Source organism: Electrophorus electricus, chromosome 25 (genome assembly GCF_013358815.1).
Source record: "Electrophorus electricus isolate fEleEle1 chromosome 25, fEleEle1.pri, whole genome shotgun sequence".
Classification (NCBI taxonomy): domain Eukaryota; kingdom Metazoa; phylum Chordata; class Actinopteri; order Gymnotiformes; family Gymnotidae; genus Electrophorus; species Electrophorus electricus.
In genome coordinates this window covers 2,597,501-2,621,500 of record NC_049559.1, presented here as the reverse complement: position 1 = coordinate 2,621,500, position 24,000 = coordinate 2,597,501, and the positions used below count along the sequence as shown (strand labels likewise).

General features: G+C 46.6%; 4 protein-coding genes across 7 annotated transcripts in view; 1 reads left to right on the top strand and 3 right to left on the bottom strand.

Moving 5' to 3' along the window:
• man1a2 (mannosidase, alpha, class 1A, member 2) overlaps window positions 1–8,212 on the bottom strand; it is a 44,800-nt gene extending 36,588 nt beyond the window's left edge. Inside the window, exons 1-2 of one of the 3 annotated variants that reach the window (XM_035522741.1) lie at window positions 7,267–8,212; window positions 6,121–6,592 (exon numbers count right to left, since the gene is read on the bottom strand). In XM_035522741.1, coding sequence (XP_035378634.1) covers window positions 6,121–6,431 — 311 coding nt within the window. In that variant the 5' untranslated portion in view covers window positions 6,432–6,592; window positions 7,267–8,212. The remainder of the gene's footprint in view (window positions 1–6,120; window positions 6,593–7,266) is intronic. The other 2 variants (XM_027026579.2, XM_035522740.1) reach the window with 2 other exon arrangements.
• A 4,319-nt stretch (window positions 8,213–12,531) lies between these two features.
• Window positions 12,532–17,304, bottom strand: trim45 (tripartite motif containing 45). Of its 2 annotated transcripts, XM_035522742.1 has the most exons (8): window positions 17,090–17,304; window positions 16,389–16,990; window positions 15,432–16,183; window positions 14,476–14,600; window positions 13,935–14,110; window positions 13,457–13,571; window positions 13,252–13,378; window positions 12,532–13,084 (listed from the first exon to the last, which is right to left on the bottom strand). In XM_035522742.1, exons 2-8 carry the CDS (start codon window positions 16,898–16,900, stop codon window positions 12,936–12,938), a joined length of 1,956 nt encoding a protein of 651 aa, XP_035378635.1. In that variant the 5' UTR covers window positions 16,901–16,990; window positions 17,090–17,304; the 3' UTR covers window positions 12,532–12,935. The 2 variants fall into 2 exon arrangements, with proteins under 2 accessions (XP_035378635.1, XP_026882390.2); XM_027026589.2 differs by lacking the exons at window positions 14,476–14,600; window positions 17,090–17,304 and having other exon boundaries at window positions 13,935–14,064; window positions 16,389–17,047.
• A 364-nt stretch (window positions 17,305–17,668) lies between these two features.
• vtcn1 (V-set domain containing T cell activation inhibitor 1) lies at window positions 17,669–19,955 on the bottom strand. Its single transcript, XM_027026598.2, has 5 exons — window positions 19,924–19,955; window positions 19,323–19,387; window positions 18,824–19,183; window positions 18,232–18,486; window positions 17,669–17,874 (listed from the first exon to the last, which is right to left on the bottom strand). The coding sequence occupies exons 1-5, from the start codon at window positions 19,953–19,955 to the stop codon at window positions 17,765–17,767; spliced, it is 822 nt and encodes a 273-aa protein (XP_026882399.2). The 3' UTR covers window positions 17,669–17,764.
• Window positions 19,956–22,360: 2,405 nt separating this feature from the next.
• Window positions 22,361–22,934, top strand: LOC118240759 (keratin-associated protein 19-2-like). Its single transcript, XM_035522697.1, has 2 exons — window positions 22,361–22,652; window positions 22,855–22,934. Exons 1-2 carry the CDS (start codon window positions 22,361–22,363, stop codon window positions 22,932–22,934), a joined length of 372 nt encoding a protein of 123 aa, XP_035378590.1.
• Window positions 22,935–24,000: the final 1,066 nt, after the last annotated feature.

Below are 24,000 nucleotides of genomic sequence, written 5' to 3'. Positions count from 1 at the left end.
GCTGAAGGAAAACGCGCAAAAAGGTGCCAGAGTCCATCAGGTACGGAAACCAACACTAGCGGTTTTAAAGACGAAGAAGCAAAAGGAAACCCCCACACCCCCTATAAATGAGAGAAAAACAGTCTCTGCCAAGCTGGGTCCAAGGGGGCCAGACATGCTCAGGCTGGCACAGAGACCGACAGGCTGGCACTGCCTGCTGCCGAGCCTGAACACCACGGAGGGGCGCGCACGCTCTTGCCCCTGGGGCTCGGGGCCAGGAGGAGATCGCCCTGCTGGGTCATGAGTAGCTCTTCTCCTCGGGGCCAAAGCAGACGGCTAAGCAGCCAAAGCCGTTATGCGTGCGAGGGCGTGGCTCCGCCACTGCGCGCTCAGAGACGGACTAAACGCGCACGCCGCTGCAAACGCCCTGCCGACGGTCCAAGGGGGTGCGAGTGAGAGCTACGTAAACGCCAAGAGCGACACCTTGGTGATAAATGAACCCAGAGCAGATCTGAGGGGGCGAAGCACGTGTGCATTCACACCACACTCTCTCACATGGTACGGTGGTAGAGCAGGGATGTGTGATGAATAAGTCAACAGTCTGGACTGGCCAAGCCAGTGGTTTGTGCTGGACAAGCCGTCCGTGCGTGCTGGACAGGAATAAATCTGCATGATTCACATTGACATCCAGGAGCTTCCTTTGGTCCTCAAAAGGACTTTTCCCAACAACATGGTGCCAGAATCTCAAACCTCTCCACGTATTTCCACCACAAAAGAGCTGGGCCTCCTTTACAAAACAAACGTGAATGTCTTACTAAATTTGTTCTTAAGAAAACTGCTCAGCGTTTGTGTGCTAAAACGTTACAAAAACACATGCTGGAATGAACATGCACATGCAACTACAAGTGCAGTTATTTATAAATCACAAATGATCCTGAAATTGAGCGCACGTGAACAAGCTTTTCAGCTCCGTCCATAATTTCACCAATTTGCATATAAAAGCTTCTGGAAACAAAATCCTCAAAAATAAATATAAGCTACGTTTTATTTTGGATTTAACAAATTTGTTACAATAGAATTGATATTCCAATGATTGTGCCACATTCATGTCATGTGTGAGTCTATCATGAATGGGGCCCCTGGCTCTGGTTCTGCAACAAGCTTGCAGGTCCAGAACCAAGCGCTTGAAATGCCGTCGTCACTTGTAAAAGGTGCTTAGTTGCCATTTTCCATAAAATTGCCTTTTTTTCCCTGTACTTCTTTGCATCTGACAATATTTAATTTACTAATTAACACAAATTGCTGCTTAACAGCACAGCCACAGTGCAAAAACAATGCTCTCGTCATGCAAGGAGGCCTAATTGCTACCTATAAAAATCGATCTGAAATCTGCAAACAAAGACTGCAGTGGTGATGTCTTTACGCCATTCATCATGGCCTTTTTTTCTGGACTACTGTTCTGTATTTTTTTTTTCCCCTAGACACCTACATCCAGATCCACGATGACAGAGCTGTCAAACCGGTGCAGACGTGGGGCTGCCCTCCAAACGCCCATAAACCCTGAGGGGGGAGAATGAACACTGGCACTTTGGAAAAGTGATATCAGCCTCCTACCCAGGGACCAAGAGGACACATTTCAAATTAGTTTGGGAGTGCTGTGTGTAGGTGGGTGGTGCAGTGTGTGTGTGTGTGCACGCGTGTGTTTGAATACACCCTAAACATTCACGCTAAAAGAACAGCACACATGAACGACAGCACCGTAAAGATGACGAACAAACCCCTCTAGAAATGGCAGGCTCATCCACAGTGCAGAAAACGTGCAAAGCTCACAACGCTACATTAACTTCATTAATCCAAGAGCGACCAAAGCACTGCCAGAAAACAATGAAAAACTCTATTGCTTCAAACAATGTGGTGTAATTTACGGCCAATTTTCACAGGCAGAATAAAAGGGTCTGAATCCAGAAACACCTCCCGGTAACCAGTGGCTGTTTGTAGAGGAGACTGCTACCTGTCCTCGATAAATCTGTCTCTCTCAACTTCCTTCAGAGCTGCACCACTGTGCCAACCTCACTGGAGGCAGAGAATAAAGTCAACCGTAAACCTACAACACAAGGCAACGTGAGCTCGCGTGAAAAACCACCGACGCATAAACCATCCAGGGAGAAAGATTCAAGACTTTCCAGAGATCGAAGATTCTGCAAACACACACACACACACACAGACACACACACACACAGACACACACACACACAGACACACACAGACACACAGACACACACACACACACAGACACACACACACACACAGACACACACACCACCTACTCTGACAGAAATTCTACTCTGAGTGAGTCGCGAGACAGCAGTCTCAGAAATAACAGAGTTAGCATTCCCTCTGTTTCACAAGCATTGACCCGTCTGGTGCTTGCAGAATGAGACCTTGTGTGAACCCAGTCGACCCTGCCTGAGCCCAGCCCGGCTGTCTCCCGTATGGACCCAGTTTGGTCTGGTCTTTACCAATGCTCTGCTTCTGGGTCCACATTAAGGCAGCAATCGCGAGCAATCGTCAGCCCAGACACGGAGACACACACGTGGATACCCTCCCTGAACAGATCAAACTGTACCAAACAAGTTCACAATCACATTAACGATTTGGGCTTGGTGAAAAGCTTTGAAACTTTGCTCAAAAGGGTGTGTGGTTTTTTGTTGAGTGTTCTGTTGTTATTCCAGCTCTACACCACCACAAGGACAGACTGTAGCGGTTGGCAGTGAAGCTCTGTGGTGTGAGCTGACAACCACGGAGTGGTTGGCTCAGTGGTACGAGGACCTCCCCCCATTGTTCACTTTCCTACAGATCCTGCTGTGTTCTCAGCGCCAAACATCTGCACCCCCCCCCCCCCCCCCCCCCCAATTTCACAGCATTTATTAAAAGAACCCTTAACTACATAGCTGGCTAGCTAGGATGGTAATAGCTTTGCCTCGCCAGGCTAGCTTTCCATGCTAAGCTAATAGAGTGTTAAGAATTAAACATCAAGTGACTGTGTTGGTTTTCATTCTCTCTCACTAAGATGAAAACCTCTGCCCATGTTTCGACACATGCAGCTCTCTCCCTGTTACAGAGCTGTCGATAGGCAGCGCCGTGTTAACTGAGATGCCAGAGACTCAAACAACTTCCAAGACATAACAGCAATGTTTGTAACTCCAACAAAAAATGGTCAAAACCAGGAATGTCCATGTTTATTACATTTATATCCACATCAGAAATCAAAAGGCGAACTTGTGCAGGTCAATAATATGTAAAAACGCAGGTCTTCACAGCGACAGAATGGAGCGACCAGTTCCGTCCAATTTAGGCATGCATCCTGCATCTGAAGGAACCACCTGCATGATTTATGAACGGGTTTTGAGTGTCAATGTCTAGACTGCATTATATAATTTGATTCATCTGCGGCATTTAGCTGACGCCTTTATCCAAAGCGACTTACAATTATGACTGAACAAATCTTGAGTAATTGAGGGTTAAGGGTCTTGCTCAGGGGCCCAACAGTGTTAACCTAGTGGTGGGGCTCGAACTGGTAAGCTTCTGACTGAATGACCATAATGCACTGCTCACAGGACTTCGTGCAACTACAACAAATCAACTTGACCTTATGCACTGTGTACTTTATTTAGAGACACTTGCCCTTTCCCTGAATGGAGCTTTCCTGTATGTGAACTGGACACGTGACCCCAAAAAAAATCAGATGAGGAAGATTTCTGTGTATCCCTTTCAGTGTGAATCCAGATCAGAATGGGAAACTGGAGCAAGCAGAGTGACTCTGAACGAGATGTGTTCATCGGTGCGAGACCCGCCCCACTAGGCTAGTCTAAGGGAAGCAGAAAGGCAAGACTTCAATGAGCAAGAGAGCACTAAACCTGAATCACCGAGCTGCAGAAAAACATCTCCTGGTCTGAAGAGTCCAGATTCCTGCTGCACCGTGCTGATGGGAGGGTTGGAATTTGGCATGAGCAGCATGAATCGATGTGCCCCTACTGTCAGGGGTCAACAATCTGGGCTGGTGGAGGTGGAGTGATGGGAATGCATTCTTGGCACAGCCTGGGTCCTCCGATACATGTGGATGGAAGTTTCGGAGAGCAGGGCTTACCCAAGCGTTGCGGCTTTTTTTCACGGCATCCGTTTACCCTGTGGCAGGAGGACGCCTTATGCAGGACAACGCGACAACGCACCATGCCTCCAAAGGTTGTATATTCCTGGACTGGTTCCAGCATCATGAGTTTTCCTTGCTTCCCTGGCCTTCACAGTCCCTAAATGTTAATCCTGCAGGGCGTCTCGGCGACGAGGTGGAACGGGCTGTTCAGAACACGCCAGTACCTCCATCTAATTTGCGGCAACTATGAGAAGCCGTCCTGTGCACATGGGCCAAGAGTCCTGCAGAATGATTTCAACAGCCACTGAATCCTGTGCCGCGGCAAACTGCTGCAGTTCTGAAGGCCAAAGAAAGTTCAACGTGCTATTAGATGGGTGTCTCTAACAAAGTGGCCATTCAGTGTAAATACAATTTAATAAATGAGCAGTTTTATGAAATAGCTTTGTTCCCCCCAGAAGGTCCAGTCAACTGTGATCTACTGTGGGGGTAAAGGTTAAACTTTACACAGCACTACGTTTATCATCGCATGCAGGCAGCACCGAGGTTAGAGGTCCCTCAGACACACAGGAAAAAAAAAAGAAGTGTAAAAAAAACTGCTTAAAGCAGGTGGAGTGTGTCACTTCCCCACCAGCACTCAGCCCCGAGGGAAGTCTGCATTTTCGATCCATTTTCCTCTAGTTCCACTCGAGAAACGACCTCGGGCTCCTGGCCTTGCAGACTGCACGGCGACCATGCTCAACAGGTCCCGTCATCACCGCGTTGCCATTAAAGCGTTCACTGCTTCAGAGAGGAGTAGGTTATTCAACATGCGTGCGCACACCACACATGTGCTTCTGTAGCTTTACAAGGAGCTCATAACTGCTGCAAACTACTGAGCAATTTTCACCTAAACATTAACCCAAAGTTGGTAGTTGAAATTGTTACGTGCCATGATGACAAATTTTTCTGTGTTGCAATCTTCACGATTTGGATCACTGGCTCTATAGGCTACTTCCTTTCAAACACAATATTTCAGATCACTGCTTCCGGGGATTAGATCAACTTTTCAGACGAAAAAAAAAATTGCAAAAGCAATTCTCACTGCAGATCCTTTGCCGTGATGCTGCATTACCTGAGCTCTAAAACACACAGATCCATAGCCTGCACGTCTACTTCAGCAACGGCCTCTAATCAGCAAACAACCCGTTTCCTTTTCTTGCTTTTCTTGACACAAAGGAGCAGTCAAGCACAGCTGGGTCGCAGCAGCACCTGCATCTGCACAATGACTGGGAAGTTTTAGTACGGATTCAAAGTACTGAATTTCATATCATGCACTGGGAGGGGAGGTCAGTACTGAGAGCTTTCAGCAAACCACTGGCGGCTTCCTTCTGTATGTCTACCTGAACACTGTTAGAGCAACAGATGTGACCATCCAGTGAAGCAGTACCACACCCACCATCCAGTGAGGCAGTGGCAGGATTACATCACACTATTCACATAAAGAGAGAGAAGTTCTCTGCAACTTTTCTAACATGGACCCACTGTGATGGACAGTACAACTGAGAAAACACTTCCTAGCCACCTGCTATTGGATTAGAAAGCAATTAGCAAAAGATTAGCCAATATGCAGATAAGCAATCAACAAATCAATGTTCCCAGTGCACACACTTGTGTACTTGAGAGAGAGGCTATTTAAACATTTTCACATTTAAACACTGACTAGTAATCTTTATTACCGCAAAAGTATGGCAACAGAATGCATTAATTAATAAATAAATCCATGTTAAGCACATAGATAAATAATAAATAAACAAGTAAATAGCCGAACATGCAAAAATCTAAAAAGTCTAAAACTTGATAGCCATACAGCGGTCACTATACGCATCTTAAAGTCCATACAAAGATACTGACGATTACTGTTGTTCAACACACAGACCAAACAAACCAAAACGATCAGCCTAGTCCTAAGGGTATAGACATGCTGCCCGCTGGTCTTTTGTGGGCAGGCTCACCTGTGCCGGTGCTTGTCATGTCCTGACTGCCCGTGTATGACCTGCTCTCCTCCATGGCGCCCCTCCTTCCCCGACTCGATGTGCGGTATCAACACATCCTCCAGGCCCAAGTCGAAGCGCTTGTGCTTGGAGCTGTCCGGGAGAAAGAAGAACGCGCCAAAGCACAGGGTGATGAAGGCACTGAGGATGAGGAGGAGGATGAACTTCTCCGAGAGTCGCAGCGTCGCTCTGTGGTGCGGAAACGACGAGGCGCCCGGAGACAGAGTGGGTATCCTGCGTCCGGAGAGCGGCAAGAGAGCTGGAGTTGTCATGTTTCAATAATAAAGTGGAGTACGGAGGGACAAACGTCAAGGTTGTCTCGTGTAGGCCACGTGTATCTCGTCACAGGCTACATGCGCCCAGCTGCCAAAGCGGGTTTAGCTCCTGGGCAGAAAGAACGCCTTGTCTGTTAGAGTCTCCGCATCATTTTGGTCTGAAACACAAAGAGGAGATCGTTTTCCTGTGCTGGATATCGTGATAAATTTGACAGGAAAGCGGACTCTGAAAATCGAACATCAGTTTCCATGGCAATTTCCCTTCTGTTCAGGCACTCACATGCTTACAGTATACAGTCTAACTGTGATCCAAGGTTGTGCTGGAAAAAAAATAACCAAGAAAAGTATCAATGTTCTTGGAAGAAAACAAAAAATGCGTTACTTGACAGCTGAGATGCAGTCATAGCAAACCACGACAGAAAAAGCTCAGTCTAGATTGGAGGGGGGGGGGGGGGGTTGGGGTTGAAATGAGTTAGGTAGTATAACCTAACATGTTAACCACTGAAGCAAACTGACTGCACGTATACCTGCACATAATACTCTGGAAATGAAAGCCACAAAGATTTTTTTTCCCTTATCCGTGTGTGAACAAATTATAATTATTCTTAAAATCCGTTCTCCAACAACTTCAGTAAAACGTTAATGGAAAAACATTCTACCTTTTGCACAAAAGAGCCGTTTCGGAGCCAAACCCGAAAGGCTAACTCGTAAGAGCAGCGGCAATTCATTCCTCTGGCGACAGAAACCGACACGCTGAGCTCCCGTTAACCATCACTCCGAAAACCGGTTAAGCAACATGAAAACAACCGTGTTAACAAATCCGTCCACATACCGTGGGAATCGTTTTCCCATTCCGGTCCATGATCTTCGATCGTGCTCCAGACGTTTCTCAGCTGCAAGACTGGTTTGGAGGGCGACGGGTTAGCTAGCCTAGCTAACATTAGCTGGGAGGTTAGTGTTGTTCCCCCACAATATGCGCTGGTGGACGTATTTCACTGAAATGACTACGATATTACCGGAATGTATACATATAAGCAGAGAATATTCAAATCTTACCCAACGCCATTTAATGAAAATAAAGCTGAACTCACTGGTTTCGAATATCGGCGACACAGTTTAACATGCACATTAAGCGACAACAGCTTGAGCAAAACGTACAGCTAGATTAGATAAAAATCCCGCTTACTTTGGGCACGGAATCGAAGGCGACATCGACGCAAATATCGATCAATAATCGAATAATCGGTTTCTGTGACACAGGCCCGCCGCGACAGTTTCTCTAACCTCTCCTCGGACTTAATATCCTAGCTGCCTCTAGCTACGTAGATGTAACGAGTGAAACAGTCGCGTCCCAACTGCCCGACCGCTTATCAAATCATAGGCGTACACAGCTTGCACAGAAAACCTCGTCAAGAACAAAAAATCCTCCGACCTGCCCTGAACGCTGCGGCTTTTCTGAGGAAGACTGTGTCTAGTTAGCTATGCTAAGCTAACGTCGGGCTGATCATCTGCCTCAAGCTGCAGTCCCTCATCGACGTCGCCGATTAAACCGTCCACACGGACCACAGGGAGAAAAAAAAAAAGAATTACGTTAGAAAGATTTTCAAATTATTCTCCATAGCTTTCGGTTGTCATATTGAACGTCGTTTACGCCTCCTTTCCTTGCAGCAGCTACAGTCTCTTATGTTGTTACCAGCGTTATCGCCTCCCTCGGTCCTCCAGCATCCCATCAACGGCCGTTTGGTGAGCCAAGGGAGCGTCTCCCAATTACCAACCACAGGTCATTGAATTTAAAATAGTAGCTTACAGCTTGTTGGCTTGTGTATCACTTTGGAACTTCTTTGTTTGCTAATCAGTAAGAAACATGTTTTATGTTTCTAACCAAATTGTTTATTTATCCTTAAAGCCATCGTGTAAAGATAAAAACAATTATTTCAAAACTAGTTCGTGACATCCAGTACTTATTTATTCAAATAACTCGTGTTAATTGTTAACAATTTAGTGAAGCACTTAAAAATTAGCGGATGACTCCAGCTGTATTTGTAACCTTGGGATAAGTGAATCCGTCCACAGATGAGGAGGCGTTCATATAACACACTTTGTTAGCAGGCCGGTCTCCTGTCCCACCGCGATACTGCACTGATTTCTGTCAGTGGTGGCATTTCTGTGGCAGGCTGCAAATAATCGGGCCGAATCCCCTTGGAAACCTGATCACGTGTGAGTCACGCTTAAGGAAAGCGATAGCCGCGGACGGGCTACACCGCCCCCCCGAGGAGAGCGGACATAAGTGCAACCGAGGAGAGTGCACTTGTATCCTGACGCTTAGACACGGATCGTTAATGACGTCAAGAAAAGATCTGATTAAAAGGGGTTATTCTAAGAGAGAGAGAGAGAGAGAGAGAGAGAGAGAGAGAGAGAGAGAGAGAGAGAGAGAGGTACGACACTGATATGATGAGCAGAACATCATGCTGCAGCGGGGTTGAGAATGAAGAGGAAGTGGAGCAGTGGTGCATCATGGTGAACTACGACCGTTTAAACTGGGTGTATTTAAACAACACATTACCCTTGAGATGTGCTAACACAGACAGAAGCAGGCCTGCTGAGAAAGAGAGAGACAGCTGGTCCTGTTGCAGAGAGAGAGAGAGAGAGACCACTGGTCTTGCTGTAGAGAGGCAGACGGATGGCAGCGTGCAGGAATATTGAATGGGCGGGATATCGTGGCAGACATGCCAGTCAGCAGAGCAGTACGGTGCCAAGCAGGGAGAGACAGGGTCTAACGGGCATCTGCAGGGCACTGCCAGAGCCTCAGTGGCGCAGCTAGCAGGTGTTGAACAGTGACTGAGACTTGTGAGGTTCACAGGTGCTGAGTCTCTAAGTGGCAATAGTGTCGAAAACAGCCTAGATTTTCTGAACTGTTCTAAAAAAAGATCTGGCAGCGATTCGTGGAATGGGGCCTTAAGCAAAAGTAATAAAAAAGAATTTTGAATAATTATAGCAGTGTTGTAACATGATTAATACAGCGTGACCTTCTACGGATGCAGATACCCATACAGAACCCTGACGATCTCACCTTTTTTCCCAACCTTTAAACACCAATACGTTCACCATTCTATGCATCAAATACGTCCAGGTGAACCTCTAACGCGTACAACCGGTCTCTGGTGCCCAGGTGAGCAATACTCACGCCTCTCCGCATCCATGATGCCCGCATCTAAGGTCTAATACCATGTTAAACAAGTTGTCCTGGAAACCAGATCTCTCTTGTCAAATTAATTATCAATAGAGCCCTACTATAAGATAATCTATATGAATATTTTAGAAAGGAGCCTTGGTTAGTTTAGTTTTGAAACCATGCCAGCACAGACTGTCGAGTATCATCTGACAGGTGCTGCAGATGTGGTGGATGACTGACAGGTGAAGACACGTTCTCACCTTGCACTGAACTCAGTGCAGCTGAACACGCTGTTTAATAAAAGATGCTGGTACGCTGAACATAATGCCGGGACAAAGGGCATAAAAACACAGAAAAGGTGGTGAAAACTTCTCAACAGACTGAAAAAGTCAAGTGTGAATGATTATAAAGAGGCATAACCCAAGAGGAGCCAATAAAGAAAATAGATTGTCACGAGCGTTATCGGCACTAAAAGTGACAGTGGCATATTGTGCTACCTACAGTTGTGCTTGAAAATTCACCAGCGCAACTCCAGGAGGACACTGAGCAGCAAGGGAGTGGCTGAAAGGAAACCACTTCTCACCAAAAACAACGCAGCTGCCCATCTGCAGTGCGCTAAAGATCGCATGGACGAGCCTGAAGGCTGATGGCAAAATGCTTTGTGAACAGATGAGACCAATATAGAACTTTCTGGTTAAAATGAGAAGTATTATATTTGGAGAAAGGAAAACCCTGCATTCCAGCATATGAACCTTAAACCGCATCTTTGAAGCATGGTGGTAATATGTCCCATACGTGAAATGTGGTGGTAGTGTCATGGGCTATGGGCCTGTTTTGCTGGATCTGAGCCAAGACAGTTTGTCATCATTGATGGAACAAAAACAATTCTGAATTATACCAATGAGCTTTTAAGAAAAATGTCAGGACATCTGTATGTGAACGGAATCTAGAGAGGAAGTGGGTCACGCAGCAAGACAGCAACCCTACACGCAGACACACGCACAAATCGTTCTAACAAAGAACCCGTAGAAGAATAAAGTTAATGTTTTGGAATGGCCCAAGTCCTTAATCCAAGACCTTAATCTAAGACCTTAATCTAAGACCTTAATCCAACAGAACTGCTGTGAAAGGACCAGAAGTGAACAGTTCATGTGATGAAACCCACCAGCATCCTGTTGTTTCGGAGGAAATGGGTCAAAGATCCTCCAATCGACATGCCAGACTGATCAACGACATACCAGACTGATCAACGGTTACCAGTAACGATTAGCTGCAGTTGTAGCTGGCTGGGGGCCGGTCAGGGATGGAATACTGACATTACAGTATACAGTATACATTACATAACAGCAGGACTACAGAGTGCACCTATATATGCAGGCATTTCACTGACGGAGTGAATGTACCGTACTGTAAGTGCACAAAGCTGTAAAAGGGGTCAAAACTCCTGCTGTATCCTTGGGCCCTTTCCTCATCTATATTCTTTACTTTAGCACTTATTCTAATACGTGGACGATGCCTTATTTATGCTTGTCAGCTGGTAATAAATAATAAATAATGACTACGAAAGAGCTGCGCATAGAAACAAGTTACACTTACTCAGTTCAACTCAGCAGCACTGACGAGTTAAATGTAAAGTGACTGTCACGGTGTACTGCTGCCATCTAGTGTTCAATTTAAAATAAAGTCATCGTCTCAGATATAGCGAAGGCCCTCAGAATTATGCGGGATTGTATTTAAAATCTGTGCTCCTTTTCGCTATCTTATCTTCAAAACCGAGGGGAACAGTTTATCTAAAGACAACGGCAATGAAGACAATTAAACTGACAACGTGGTTGGTGTTATAGAATATCACAGAGGCGTTGGTCAGGTCAATATTGTCAGTTCTTCTTTTAGGTTCAAGTAAACTGTCACCCTCAGCGACAACGGAGCCCTTACGAAATAAAAACCACACGTGTCCATTTACTGTTCTTCTGCATTCTACTAAATAACAAGAATAATATAAAGCATTATTGCAAGGTTTATTTTTAAATGCCCACATGAATGAATTAAGTCAAAATAAACCATATTTAGCATTTTAATGCAATTTTAATGTAAAAGTTGTACAAAGTCAAAAACTAAAATAACACAAAAGGGGAAATGACTGATATATGGTCTTTCGTTGAAAGGGCTCATTTAGAAAAGGATGGACGTATTTTAAAATATATATATATAAAAAAAACATTTTATATCATAAACCTTTTTTTTCGATAGAACTTTTGTTATGCATTTCAAGTCGCATTCTCACGCAATACGCACAACACAAAAATAATTCAATTTCATATCAGCTGCTAAGAGATGGCAAGATTACGGACGTTTTGTTCTGTACCGTTCCGCGGCCCGCGTGTCCCGCAGCGGACCTCCGCTAGCCACGTACCGGACTACAACTCCCTCCGTCCCACGCATCGCGCTCACGCCCCAGCCCCGTCGACACCTTTATCGATCGGTCTTGATAAAGTATCGCCGCGCTTTCAGTGCGCGAGTACCGAGCGTTTGCTACGTTTGCCCGGTTTTCTCGTTGCGCTTGCCCGCTCCCCGTGGCCGCGTGTGCCTTTCCGGTTTTGATCTTCCTACCGGTACTACGGCTGTCGTGTGGATTTGCCGTCTTGCGCTCTCCGGTTCAGACCCTCTTCCGGTTACTTACGACGACTGCGGATTACCACGCGGAGAATAAAGACGCGTCAAAGGCCCGCGAGCGTCTGACCCGCTGCGTCATGTCACGGCTACTCTCCGAAAGGCTTCTTTGATAAACACCGTTGTAAAACTACAGTTGAAAGGACAAGTTTCGGTTCTTAAAGCTATTTTACAATTAGTATTATAAGATATATGAACCAATAGACATGATCTTTGGTAATCTTGTGTAATCCTGAGGAAACACTGGAGACACGGTAGACTAGATCTCTCCACACTAACACTGCAATGCTAGTTTATTAACCCCCAAAATTAATGCGTCTAAAAACAAAATAGAATGTAATATAGCACATTTTGGTAGTGATTTTTAGATAAATGACAGTACTGAAGAGTTCCAAGTTTTAGGAAATAATTGTAAAGCAGTCCTGTTAAATTCCTTCTGCTACACGGGGTGTGTAATATCTACTTGTGCTGTTTAAAAGGTTTAACGCGTGTTTATGAGTAGTTCCTTCAAAAGCTTTGGCTGAGTCACAGAACCGGTCAGTCCACTCCAACTGTGGTATTCAGTGTACAGACGTTCCAGCTGATTTTCAAAAACAGACTCGCCACCTCTCATTACGCAGGTGTGTGTGGCGAAAAGAAAGTGTGTTGTGACCGCTCCGTCAGAGCTCGACGGTCCGGACACGTCCATGGGGTGAGCCTGGCTCACGGCCGTGCAGACACTCAGACTTCTTCACCAGACTTCCACAGCAAGACCAGTGATCCTTTCCTGGGTGACCTTTATGGCCATGACCACAGCCCTGGAACCCTCCTACACACACACACACACACACACGCACGCACACACACACACACACGCACACACACACACGCACACGCACACACACAATACAAACAATATATGCAGTGATATGTTCAGAAGAATACAGCAGATCATCAGATCAAATTCCAGCTCACGTTCCCTGTTGGGGGAGATACCTGGCATGGTGCCCGGGCAGCCACACTGCGCCTCTTTAGCGCCCTTGCTGGAGCAGAATGAGCAGCAGTGGAAGATTCCGTGGTGACGCCGGAACTTGGGCCGGACTGTCAGCGAGAACGGCGAGCCCTGCAGAGGAAGCACAGCGGGAGTCACGTCCACTGCCGGCACCTCGTCTCCGCGCGCCGACGGGTGCACGTACGCTACCTTGACGTGCTGAGCTTTCACACACACCCACACCGAGTAGGACCCAGACACCTCGGGCAGGTAAGAGACGGCATACGAACCGTCACCGTTGTCCACCACTGTCGCATCCACCCTGCTGTAATGAACCAAAACCGGCACCAGGGAGAGGTCAGCGCAGGTCTGTCACTCAAACACAACTATGACTTTAATAAGAAGTTTATCAGTTTATTGTTAAGTGGAGAGAAAACCCACTCACACGCTGACTGGGTGATTGCTAAAATGCTACTACTGTTAGAAAGACAAAGCGCACCTCTGCAGGCCCATTAGAACGCAGAGGGTTTAAACCCGAAGCGTATGTGGAATGTTCCACACAGATCTCGGAAACATCCGGGCCCTGATCCAAATATCCAGGCCCTGGCTCAATTATCCAGGCCCTGGACATTACTAGGCTAAGTGGTGCTGGTAACCTCTGGCACAGGGGGACACACACAACACTCACCAGTCTTTCTGCTCTGTGTGAACTACGCTGACGAGGACAGCATCTCCTCCTGTACCCATCAGCTCTCCTGCGGAGTCCTTGCAGATCAGTGTGAACTCTCCCCTTTGGCCCTCCGCCCCCTGCTGGACACCTGTAGGTAATACAGCCCTGAGCAGAGCACATGGGGGCAGACCAATCTACAGAGTTGTAGAAGGAGAAAACGCCAACAGGCTTTCATTTGATCACTGCAACACCTTACAGAGCAAGAACGACCAAAAAAGGTATTCCTGCTCTCACTGTCTAACTGGCATCAAGGTTAAAGGTAAACACAGTCTGTATAAGAACTGACCTATGGCCTACGACCTATGTGACATATTTAGCCTTTACAGCTGCAGCTGACCTCAGACACGCAGCCTGACAGGCTGCTCACAGCACAGCATGTGACTTCATGGCGCCTGACACATTTGTTAATGAACTGGGGCTAGATGCACACACAAACCACACACAACTCCTTTAAAGCAAGTGAAGGCACCCAACTCTGTCGATGCCGACATGAACTCACTTCACCCATTGCAAAAAGGGAGGCGCTACAGCTGGACTCCACACGTTCGTGGCACCACAGAATCATCTGTCTAGGCACGTGGGTAAACAGAGTATCCAGGAACCAGAGACATTCTGTAGAAATATCTGAGAAAAGGGCTCAGTTTAATCACCTGTATATTAAACAGCTGGCATCACACATGGGTGCGATACAGAGCATCAGAAGGCATCACAACACAACTCCTCTCAGTGTCCACAATCACAGGAATACAAACGTCTTTAAATACATCAAGTCTGCAACTTGCAGTGCCTTTACAATCTTACATTTCCCAAAGGAGAAGTGTTACAGGACTGCTGTGTATCTTATACCCTAACCCCTAAACTCTAACCCTAACCCCTAAACCCTAAACTGTAGCCCTAGCTTGAAAGACTGAAATAATAAACCCTAGCAGTTAGCCAACTAGACACACAAGTTTCTCTTAATAGTGTTGGTGACTGAATGCTTGCAGGCATGCCAGGACTTGGTAAGGGAGTGGAAAACAAAGCCCACTGATGCTGCCATGGAAACCAGTAACATCAGCATCATCATCCAACATCCAACCGGAGGGCTCTCGCTTGGAAGAATCTGGTTTGGACCAAATCCATATGAGAGTCTGAAAGTGTGTGAGTAAAGCGCACTCTAGCGGTGATGAAAGTGTGTAAAGCGCACTCTATTGACGATGGTGTGCATGGCCTTGCGAAAGCACAGACTGCCTGCACGATCCCAGCAACGTTCCTCTTTAGGACTTTAGTAAATCCCTCCTACCACAAAGTAAGTCTACTGCTCCCAAACTCTTTCCTTTCAGGTAAACGTAAAACCTCGCTGATGTAAACAAACTGAGCAGTGCTGCTGATCACACGCCAGGGACCGTCCCCTGCAAAGGAACACGTGACATTTTAAAGTTAGTGCCGACTCGTCTCTTTAACCCTTGTGCTCACCTTCTCCCTGGACGACGCATTTGCTGGGGTCTGTCGTCTTGGCATGGAGGACCCCCACCATGGGGAAGCCCTCCACCTGACCCGCGCATCGCTGTGGCAAAAAACAGATGCCGCTCCCGTCGTCGTGGGCCACCGTGTCCGGCTGGGGGTCGTAACCGGACTCCAGCAGGGTAATTAGCCTCCTCACGGTGACGCCCTTGGCGTCGAGTATCTCGGCCTCTGAGCCGCACGTGAGCAGGCGCTCAGCGAAGTCCACAGCACCGCCGGTGTCGGCCAGGGACTGCAGCAGCTGCGCCCTCTGCAGGTGGAGCTGGTTGCTGCGCTGGAGCCGCAGGTCCTCCAAGGCGCGCAACAGCGAGCTGCAGTGCGCCTCCACGGCGGTGGCATAGCCTTGCGCAAACGCCCGTATCTCGCTCGCCAGCATCTTGGCGTGCCTCTGCAGGGCGCCCTGGGACGTGTCCACGCGCCTCAGAGCCTCCTCCAGGCGGCCAAGGCGAGGACGCAGGCTCCCGGAGACCAGTGCCCGGATACGATCGCCATGGTGATTGATGACGTCGTGGGTGGGGCGGCACCGGTGTTCCCGGTGGAACGCTGCAGCGCACTCTCGGCAAACTGGCAGGTCACAGGGCTCACAGAAGAGCCGTAACTCCTGGCCCGCGTGCACAGAGCACAGGACAGGCCTAGAGAGATGTCCCTGTGCCTTCAGATCCTCCAGGCTGTGGATGGAGTGGCTGGACGTCCTCTTTTGTCTCCTGCAGAGGACAGTAACGTTATATGAATGTTATGGGATGTCCGTGTAATGAAAAAGCAGGACGAGCAAAGCAAACGTGGCACTCACTCCTTTATAGTAAGCACAACACTCGCACACCACACCTTCAGGCCAACGCAGCATTCGGTGCAAATTATGATTTAAGCAGGTCAAAAATCCCAGGCATGTCATTTTCTCATCATACTGACCTGTGCGCCTGACTACAGAACTTGCAGAGGTTGACGGAGCACACCTCGCAACGCTGGCCTGCCTCCCCGTCGCTGCACAAGTCGCACGACACGCTGCTCTCGATGAGGAGGGTCTCCATGAAAACCTCGTCGAGGGCGAGGTGGTCTGTGGTGAGGCTGTCCACGCCGGATGATGGCAGGTCTACCTCCGAATCGCACTCAGGACACAGAACCGTCACAGAGTTGCGGTCTCCCGCGAGACCCTCGGCTCCCAGCGGCGTGCTCTTACCGTCAACCTTCGGTGCAGAAAACGGCTCGATCTGCCGAATACAGTCGGCGCAAAACGTGTGGAGACAAGGGAGAAGTTTGGGCTCTCGGAACATGCGACTGCAGACGCTGCAAACCGCCCTGGACTTGCTGACGCGGCCGTTACTCTGAATCGAGGTTTGTTTCATTTCGGATTTTTTCATGGTTTCGTGAGTAAATTCCTCGCCACAAAACAACACTGTAGCATTAATCATGTCAATCTGCATCAACACTGTAACATTAATCTCGTCACTCTGTATCGACACTAACGTTAATGCCGTCAATCTGTATCGACACTGTAACGGTAATCTTGTGAATCTGTATCGACACGGTAGCGTTAATCTCCTAACTCTGTATCGACACGGTAGCGTTAATCTCCAAACTCTGTATCGACACGGTAGCGTTAATCTCCAAACTCTGTATCGACACGGTAGCGTTAATCTCCTAACTCTGTATCGACACTGTAACGGTAATCTTGTGAATCTGTATCGACACGGTAGCGTTAATCTCCAAACTCTGTATCGACACGGTAGCGTTAATCTCCAAACTCTGTATCGACACGGTAGCGTAAACCTCGTCACTCCGTATCGCTGCCCCTCACGTAGCAGCACGTCGGGTGCCACACAGGCGAACGTTCAGGGTCCCGCAGGCGCCGCAACACCGTCGAGCGCGCCGGAGTTCCGCTCCGCGTCAGCGTGCCGCCTGCTCGGTTCCAGGCGCGCGCCCGCCGAGATGCTCGTGCCCGTTCCTGTAAACGCCTTGAAACTTCTCCGACCTCGCGCGCACTTTCTGCAACTCTTCGGAAGTTCACGCTCAGTGACGTCGGAGAACTTTTTGCTTACGGTCCAATCGGCAGACGAGGAAAAGACGAGGAAAAGACGAGGAAAGACGAGGAAAGACGAGGAAAGACGGGACGCGGGGGAGTGTCTCCATCTACTGGCCACAACGAGGATCGAGTCCCAAAACCAAAAACAACTCTGAAGGCAACAGAATGAACGTTTGAGACGTTTATTTGTTTACTGTCGAAAACATACGCGTTTCACAGAGTCGGTATGACTGAGAAACATAGGAAAGCAGGCACTAAAATAACCTCACCATACCAGCATGCAGAGAAGGATGGTGGCTGCACAATGTGGCGGCACTGGCAACGTCCTGGGCGATGAGCTAAAGAGAAAAGACGTGTGTGCCGAAACGCCTTCACCTGTAGAACGAAAACAGCAGAGGACGCTGGCTCATTTTATTTTGGTTTTCTTTCCTTTTTCTTGAATCTCTCTTTGATTGGCCTTTGCGGGTCAATTAGTTTGTCTTCCACAAAATGATCTGTCTTACAGGTAAAATTCTCCGACACAGCCACCGTTTTGAGTAATACTGAGTATTTTTGTTTTACAGTTGCTATGGTCAACACAGTATCATTTAATACCCACGGGCTAGGTAATATAATATGTTCAATAACGTGTATAAATGTTTTTGTTGTGGCTGAGTACTCTTTTTATATATATATATATATATATTTGTCTTATAATTCACTTATATCTGCTAGTGCATGCAGGACACATACCTGTAACTGTGGCCTCCGAGACGGCCTGGACGAGATGGTTCTGAATGATGCAGGTGTACGTCTCATTCGGTGCCACTGGGTGTTGCAGGCTGCTCACCACTTGAACGGTGCCGTCTGAAGAGTTGTTAAACTGGGTGACACCGGCAAGCCGCTCACCGTCCGGGTCGAGCCACGTGACGCTGGGTCTGGGCAGCCATCTCGGAGCTTCAGCCCGCAGGCTTTTGTTTGCTGTTGTGATGGCAGGAGCCGAGAATGCTGCACACAGAGCACAGAGCACGCTGACCGACTTCGGCGGCTGTGCCTCACCGAGGAATACTTTTATGGAAATAGTGGAGGACATTTGAGCCCTTGCAACGAAAAACCATATATCAGCTATTTCCCCCGTTTTGTGTAATGAGTTTTCATTTTGATGTTGTACAACCTTTACATTAAAATTACATTTAAATGCGAAATAGGCTTTATTTAGATGTGGGCGTTTAAAAATAAAATAATGCGTTATCTTATCATTTTTATTTTGTAGAATGCGCAGGAACAGTAAATGGACACGTGTGGTTTTTCGTTGCAAGCGTTCACGTATGTCCGAGTTCCTTACCGCCCACACTGAGGTGAATGCGGACTGTTCCGGAGACCCCGGGTGCGCTCACAACGCACCTGTACACACCATCATCCTCCATCGTCACCCTCCTCAGGAGGAGGGAAGCGTTTCCCGTAGCGATAACATCTGGGAACAGCTGGGCCCTGTTTTGGAACTGTGAATTCTGATCCTTTAACTGTGGTGCGTTATTCTGGTACTGATACACCACCCCAGAAAGTCTTTCTTTAGTCCAGGTAATTAACACGTTGCCTGCAGGACCTTTTCCAGTGTTGCTTTGGAAGGTGCAGTCCAAGACCACATCCTGTCCCAGGTTCCCTACAGGAAAGCCATTTTTTGTCTCCACAATTCCCTGGGACACTTGGAACCACAAACAAATGCAAGTAAATTAACCCTATTATCAAAAAGGTAAGAGACTTAGAGACACAGGAAGACAGATCAACACAGCACATCCACGGATGGTAAGTTACATCAGTATCTGTTGAACTGCATGGCTTACCTGAAAATGCGATGGCCAGAAGGAGAATTAATAATGCAGCAATTACAAAAATAAGGACAATCATACTGCACCAGCACATATGGAAACAAAAACAGTCAGATAAATAATTATATATATATATATATATATATATATATATATATATATATATATATATATATATATATATAATTATTATTTATATATATATATATATATATATATATATATATATATATATATATATATATATATATAATATATATATAATATGAAGAAGACTCTACATGAGTAACTGCAGTGTAGTACAACAGAGTTTTCAGAGAAACAGGACGTTTTGGACAGAGGTCCTTCATCAGCAGTGTAAGCAAAGTGTTTCTGAGAAGGACCTCTGGAAACTCTGTGTACTTTACCACAAATTTTAAAATCTCTCTCTCTCTCTCTCTCTATATATATATATATATATATATATATATATTATATATATATATATATATATAATATATATATATATATATATATATATATATATATATATATATAAAATGGTTATGGGGTTAATGACTATACACTGCTGAAAATATTTAAGTAAGCATGATTACAGTGAGCTTTCCTGAGGTACCTCCAAAAGATGATTTGTCCAAATGAAGCCATACTGAAGTCTCCTGCCAATTGTTTGCTACAGTAGCGATGAACCGGTCAGTGGATTTCCCATTTCTGAACGCTGCCCACCAAGGTACCCGCCACTCACAGTGGAGCCTCGGCCGTCTGAGGCTCCAGTGCGTGGAGCCGCTCAGTTAATCTCTCCCTGAGGTACGAGAGCGGTGCACGATCCCTCTGTCAATATTGTCCAAGGCGTGTACCAGCATTACCGATACGTTTCCGTGAAATTGCTGTCTACTTTTAAACACTCACAACTGTAAGAGATTTTTAAAATAAAATCCATAAAACAGCGCAAACGTTCTTGCCAATAGACAGTGAATATGCAAGAAAATTGTTTTTTTTAATTACATATACACATATCTATATGTTACACATAAGGTACAGTATATTGTATTTTGTAGAGTCTAATTAGCAAAATTGACTAAAAAGTTTAAGGGAATGATATTTACATTTAATAAAATAATAGAGAACTCAGGATGGCTGTTTGAAAATCAATTACCAGAACTAAGGAAAGAAAGTAAAGAATGTCCAAGCGGGGGAACGTTTTTGTTTCATTTTTTAGACCGAGGGTAGCTAGCTCAGGTTGCCTAGGTGTTGGTATTGGGTAGCTCACATTGTCTAGGTGTTGGTATTGGGTAGCTCACATTGTCTAGGTGTTGGTGTTGGGTAGTTCACATTGCCTAGGTGTTGGTGTTGGGTAGTTCACATTGCCTAGGTGTTGGTGTTGGGTAGTTCACATTGCCTAGGTGTTGGTGTTGGGTAGCTCACTTTGCCTAGGTGTTGGTGTTAGGTAGCTCATGTTGCTGAAGTGTTGGTGCTTTGTGTTTGTTATTTTGGCCTGGCCAGTTCCTGATGTGATTTCCTGAGGTGTATGGACTCAGTTCATCTCTACCTGCCACACTATGCTCAAGAAAATGTGTCTCATTAAGAATTATCCATTGCTAATGTTGATGATAATTCCCCTCTGAGACAGTATGCTTTGCTTCTTAATCTTAAAACATTTTGAGGAAAAAAGGGTTTATTTAGTTGAAAACTCTAGCTCTAGCCCTTGGTGTTCAACCTATTTGCTCGTTCCCAATTCAGATGAAACACTCTGCAGGTTGGTCTGGGGTGCTGTCTACCCATTAGATGACAAATTCTAATCTTTCAGTGCTTTTCCAGCATCCAAGACAAAAGAGAGCTTTGAGGTTTTACAGGATGAGGAACTTCTCGGATGTGGTATTGGGCCTTGCAGATCTGCTCCGTGGCTTCGTGACTTGTGTGTGGTGCCCTGTTCATCAGTGTCTGGTGCAGTATTATGTTGTGCCATGCTACTGTACTGTGTGCTCTAATTTCAACTCTGTGGATTTTCAGGTTTGAGGGAGAAGCCAGTGGCACTGTGAAAGGTGTCATTTTGCTTCCACGTGATATCTAAGATGAAAAACCACCGTACCTGTTTCTTTTTATAAGAAATCCAGCACCATCACATTAAGTACAACACCATAAAGAAAGGAGCACTGACCCTTTGTTAGCCCTTCAATGCTGTTGAAGGCCCAGTTCAGAACCAGTCACATGTGCGTGTCCAATACAAACCAGTGGCCCATGCACTGGTCTCTGACAAACCAAGGTTTTCATTTGAAGATTGTGCATCAGAAGGGTTTGGAAAACGTTGCAGACACACTTAAATTCATCAGAAGGGTTTGGAAAACGTTGCAGACACACTTAAATTATTATAGACACATTGTTACATTATTACAAATACGCTGTTACATTATTACAGACAAATTGTTACATTATTACAGATACTGTTACATTATGACAGACACTGATAATTTAACTGTGTCTGTAATAATGTAACAGGGTATCTGTAATACATTATTACAGACACACTTAATAGAGATACACTGTTACATTCTTACAGACACGTTGTCTTTTTGCCACTCTTAAAGAATTGCAAGCCTCACATTTTCTTTGAAGAGTGTTACAAGCACGAGTGTGTGTAGGGCATGTGTTCACAGCAGATATCATCCATTCCTGCTTCATGCTTTCCTGGTTCTCACTGAATAATTACAAGCTCTTGGTTCCTTTAAAAGAAGCAATGAAAACAGACCGAGAAGCCCTGTTGATTTTGCACCTGCCTTTTGACTTGGTTCCTTGGTAAACGTGTGTGTGTGTGTGTGTGTGTGTGTGTGTGTGTGTATGTGTGTACATATGCATATATATATATATATATACACACATACATACATATACATTTTATATATATAAATAAAAGTGTGGGTTTGCTCAAGCTAAGAGTAACACGACTTGGCAAACAGGTAGGGTACATACAGGTGGGACTTCTAGATGCTCAGCTCATTGCCATCCCACATATTCCCACAGTCTTGCCTGGCCGCAATTTGCGAAGGTTCCTCGGTATGGCTGGGTACTACGGTGGGTTCCTCGGTATGGCTGGGTACTACGGTGGGTTCCTCGGTATGGCTGGGTACTACGGTGGGTACTACGGTGGGTACTACGGTGGGTACTACGGTGGGTTCTACGGTGGGTACTACGGTGGGTACTACGGTGGGTACTACGGTGGGTTCTACGGTGGGTACTACGGTGGGTACTACGGTGGGTTCTACGGTGGGTTCTACGGTGGGTACTACGGTGGGTACTACGGTGGGTACTACGGTGGGTACTACGGTGGGTACTACGGTGGGTTCTACGGTGGGTACTACGGCTACTGTTGTACCCATCACCTCTTTACTTTACTTTTCCAAGTCTATTATTTGGATGTCTGATTGTCAACCTCCTGTGTTTTGACTGTATAAATGCCGGCCCTCCTGCCTTTTGACTGTATAAATGCCGGCCCTCCTGCCTTTTGACTGTATAAATGCTGTCCCTGTGTGCGTTTTGACCGTGTGAACAGGGTCCTTCTTGTGTGATGGCCCCGTGTTCGCAGTGTTGGATTTCTCCAGTATTCGGTGCCGGTGTTGTGTGGGCTGGTGATGGTTTGCTGCGAGATGATGCATTTGGAATCCACCACCCTGCTGTTTCCCTCACATTCAACAAGCTTCAGGTAAGACACACACCCCTACTGGTTCAAGTGAGACACAAACACACACACCCCTACTGGTTCAGGTGAGACACACACATCTACTGGTTCAGGTGACACACACACACACACACACACACCTACTGGTTCAGGTGAGACACAAATACATGCGCGCACACACACACACACACACACACACACACCTACTGGCTCAGGCGACACACACACGCACACCCCTACTAGTTCAGGTGAGACACACACCTATTAGTTCAGGTGAGACACACACACCTACTGGTTCAGGTGACACACACACACACACACACATATATACACACACACACCTACTGGCTGAGGTGAGACACACACGCACACACTTACTAGTTCAGGTGAGACACACACATCTACTGGTTCAGGTGACACACACACACACACACACACACACACCTACTGGTTCAGGTGAGACACACGCACACACACACACACACCCCACTACTGGTTCAGGTGACTCTCTCACACACACACCCACACACACACACCTACTGGTTCAGGTGAGACACACACACACACACCACTACTGGTTCAGGTGAGACACACACACACACATACCTACTGGTTCAGGTGAGACGCACACACACCCACACACACACACACACACACCTACTGGCTCAGGTGAGACGCGCACACACCCACCTACTGGCTCAAGTGAAACACACACACACACACACACACACACCTACTGGCTCAGGTGAGACACACACACACCCCTACTAGTTCAGGTGAGACACACGCACACCGCTACTGGTTCAGGTGAGACACAGACACACACCGCTACTGGTTCAGGTGAGACACAAATACATGCACACACACACCTACTGGTTCAGGTGAGACGCACACACACACACACACACACGCACACACACACCTACTGGTTCATGTGAGACACACGCCCACCGCTACTGGTTCAGGTGAGACACAGACACACACACACACACACACACACACACACACACACACACACAC

Coding starts and splice junctions, on each gene's coding strand:
- trim45 (XM_035522742.1), bottom strand. CDS start 16,900: ATGCAGATTGACATGATTAATGCTACAGTGTTGTTTTGTGGCGAGGAA. Junction 13,572..13,934: donor CACACAGAGCAGAAAGACTG/GTGAGTGTTGTG, acceptor GGTTCATTACAG/CAGGGTGGATGCGACAGTGG. Junction 13,085..13,251: donor CTGCCCGGGCACCATGCCAG/GTATCTCCCCCA, acceptor GTGTGTGTGTAG/GAGGGTTCCAGGGCTGTGGT.
- vtcn1 (XM_027026598.2), bottom strand. CDS start 19,955: ATGGCTTCATTTGGACAAATCATCTTTTGGAG. Junction 19,388..19,923: donor GGACAAATCATCTTTTGGAG/GTACCTCAGGAA, acceptor GTGCTGGTGCAG/TATGATTGTCCTTATTTTTG. Junction 19,184..19,322: donor TCTGGCCATCGCATTTTCAG/GTAAGCCATGCA, acceptor TGTGGTTCCAAG/TGTCCCAGGGAATTGTGGAG.
- LOC118240759 (XM_035522697.1), top strand. CDS start 22,361: ATGGCTGGGTACTACGGTGGGTTCCTCGGTATGGCTGGGTACTACGGT. Junction 22,653..22,854: donor GTACTACGGTGGGTTCTACG/GTGGGTACTACG, acceptor CCGTGTGAACAG/GGTCCTTCTTGTGTGATGGC.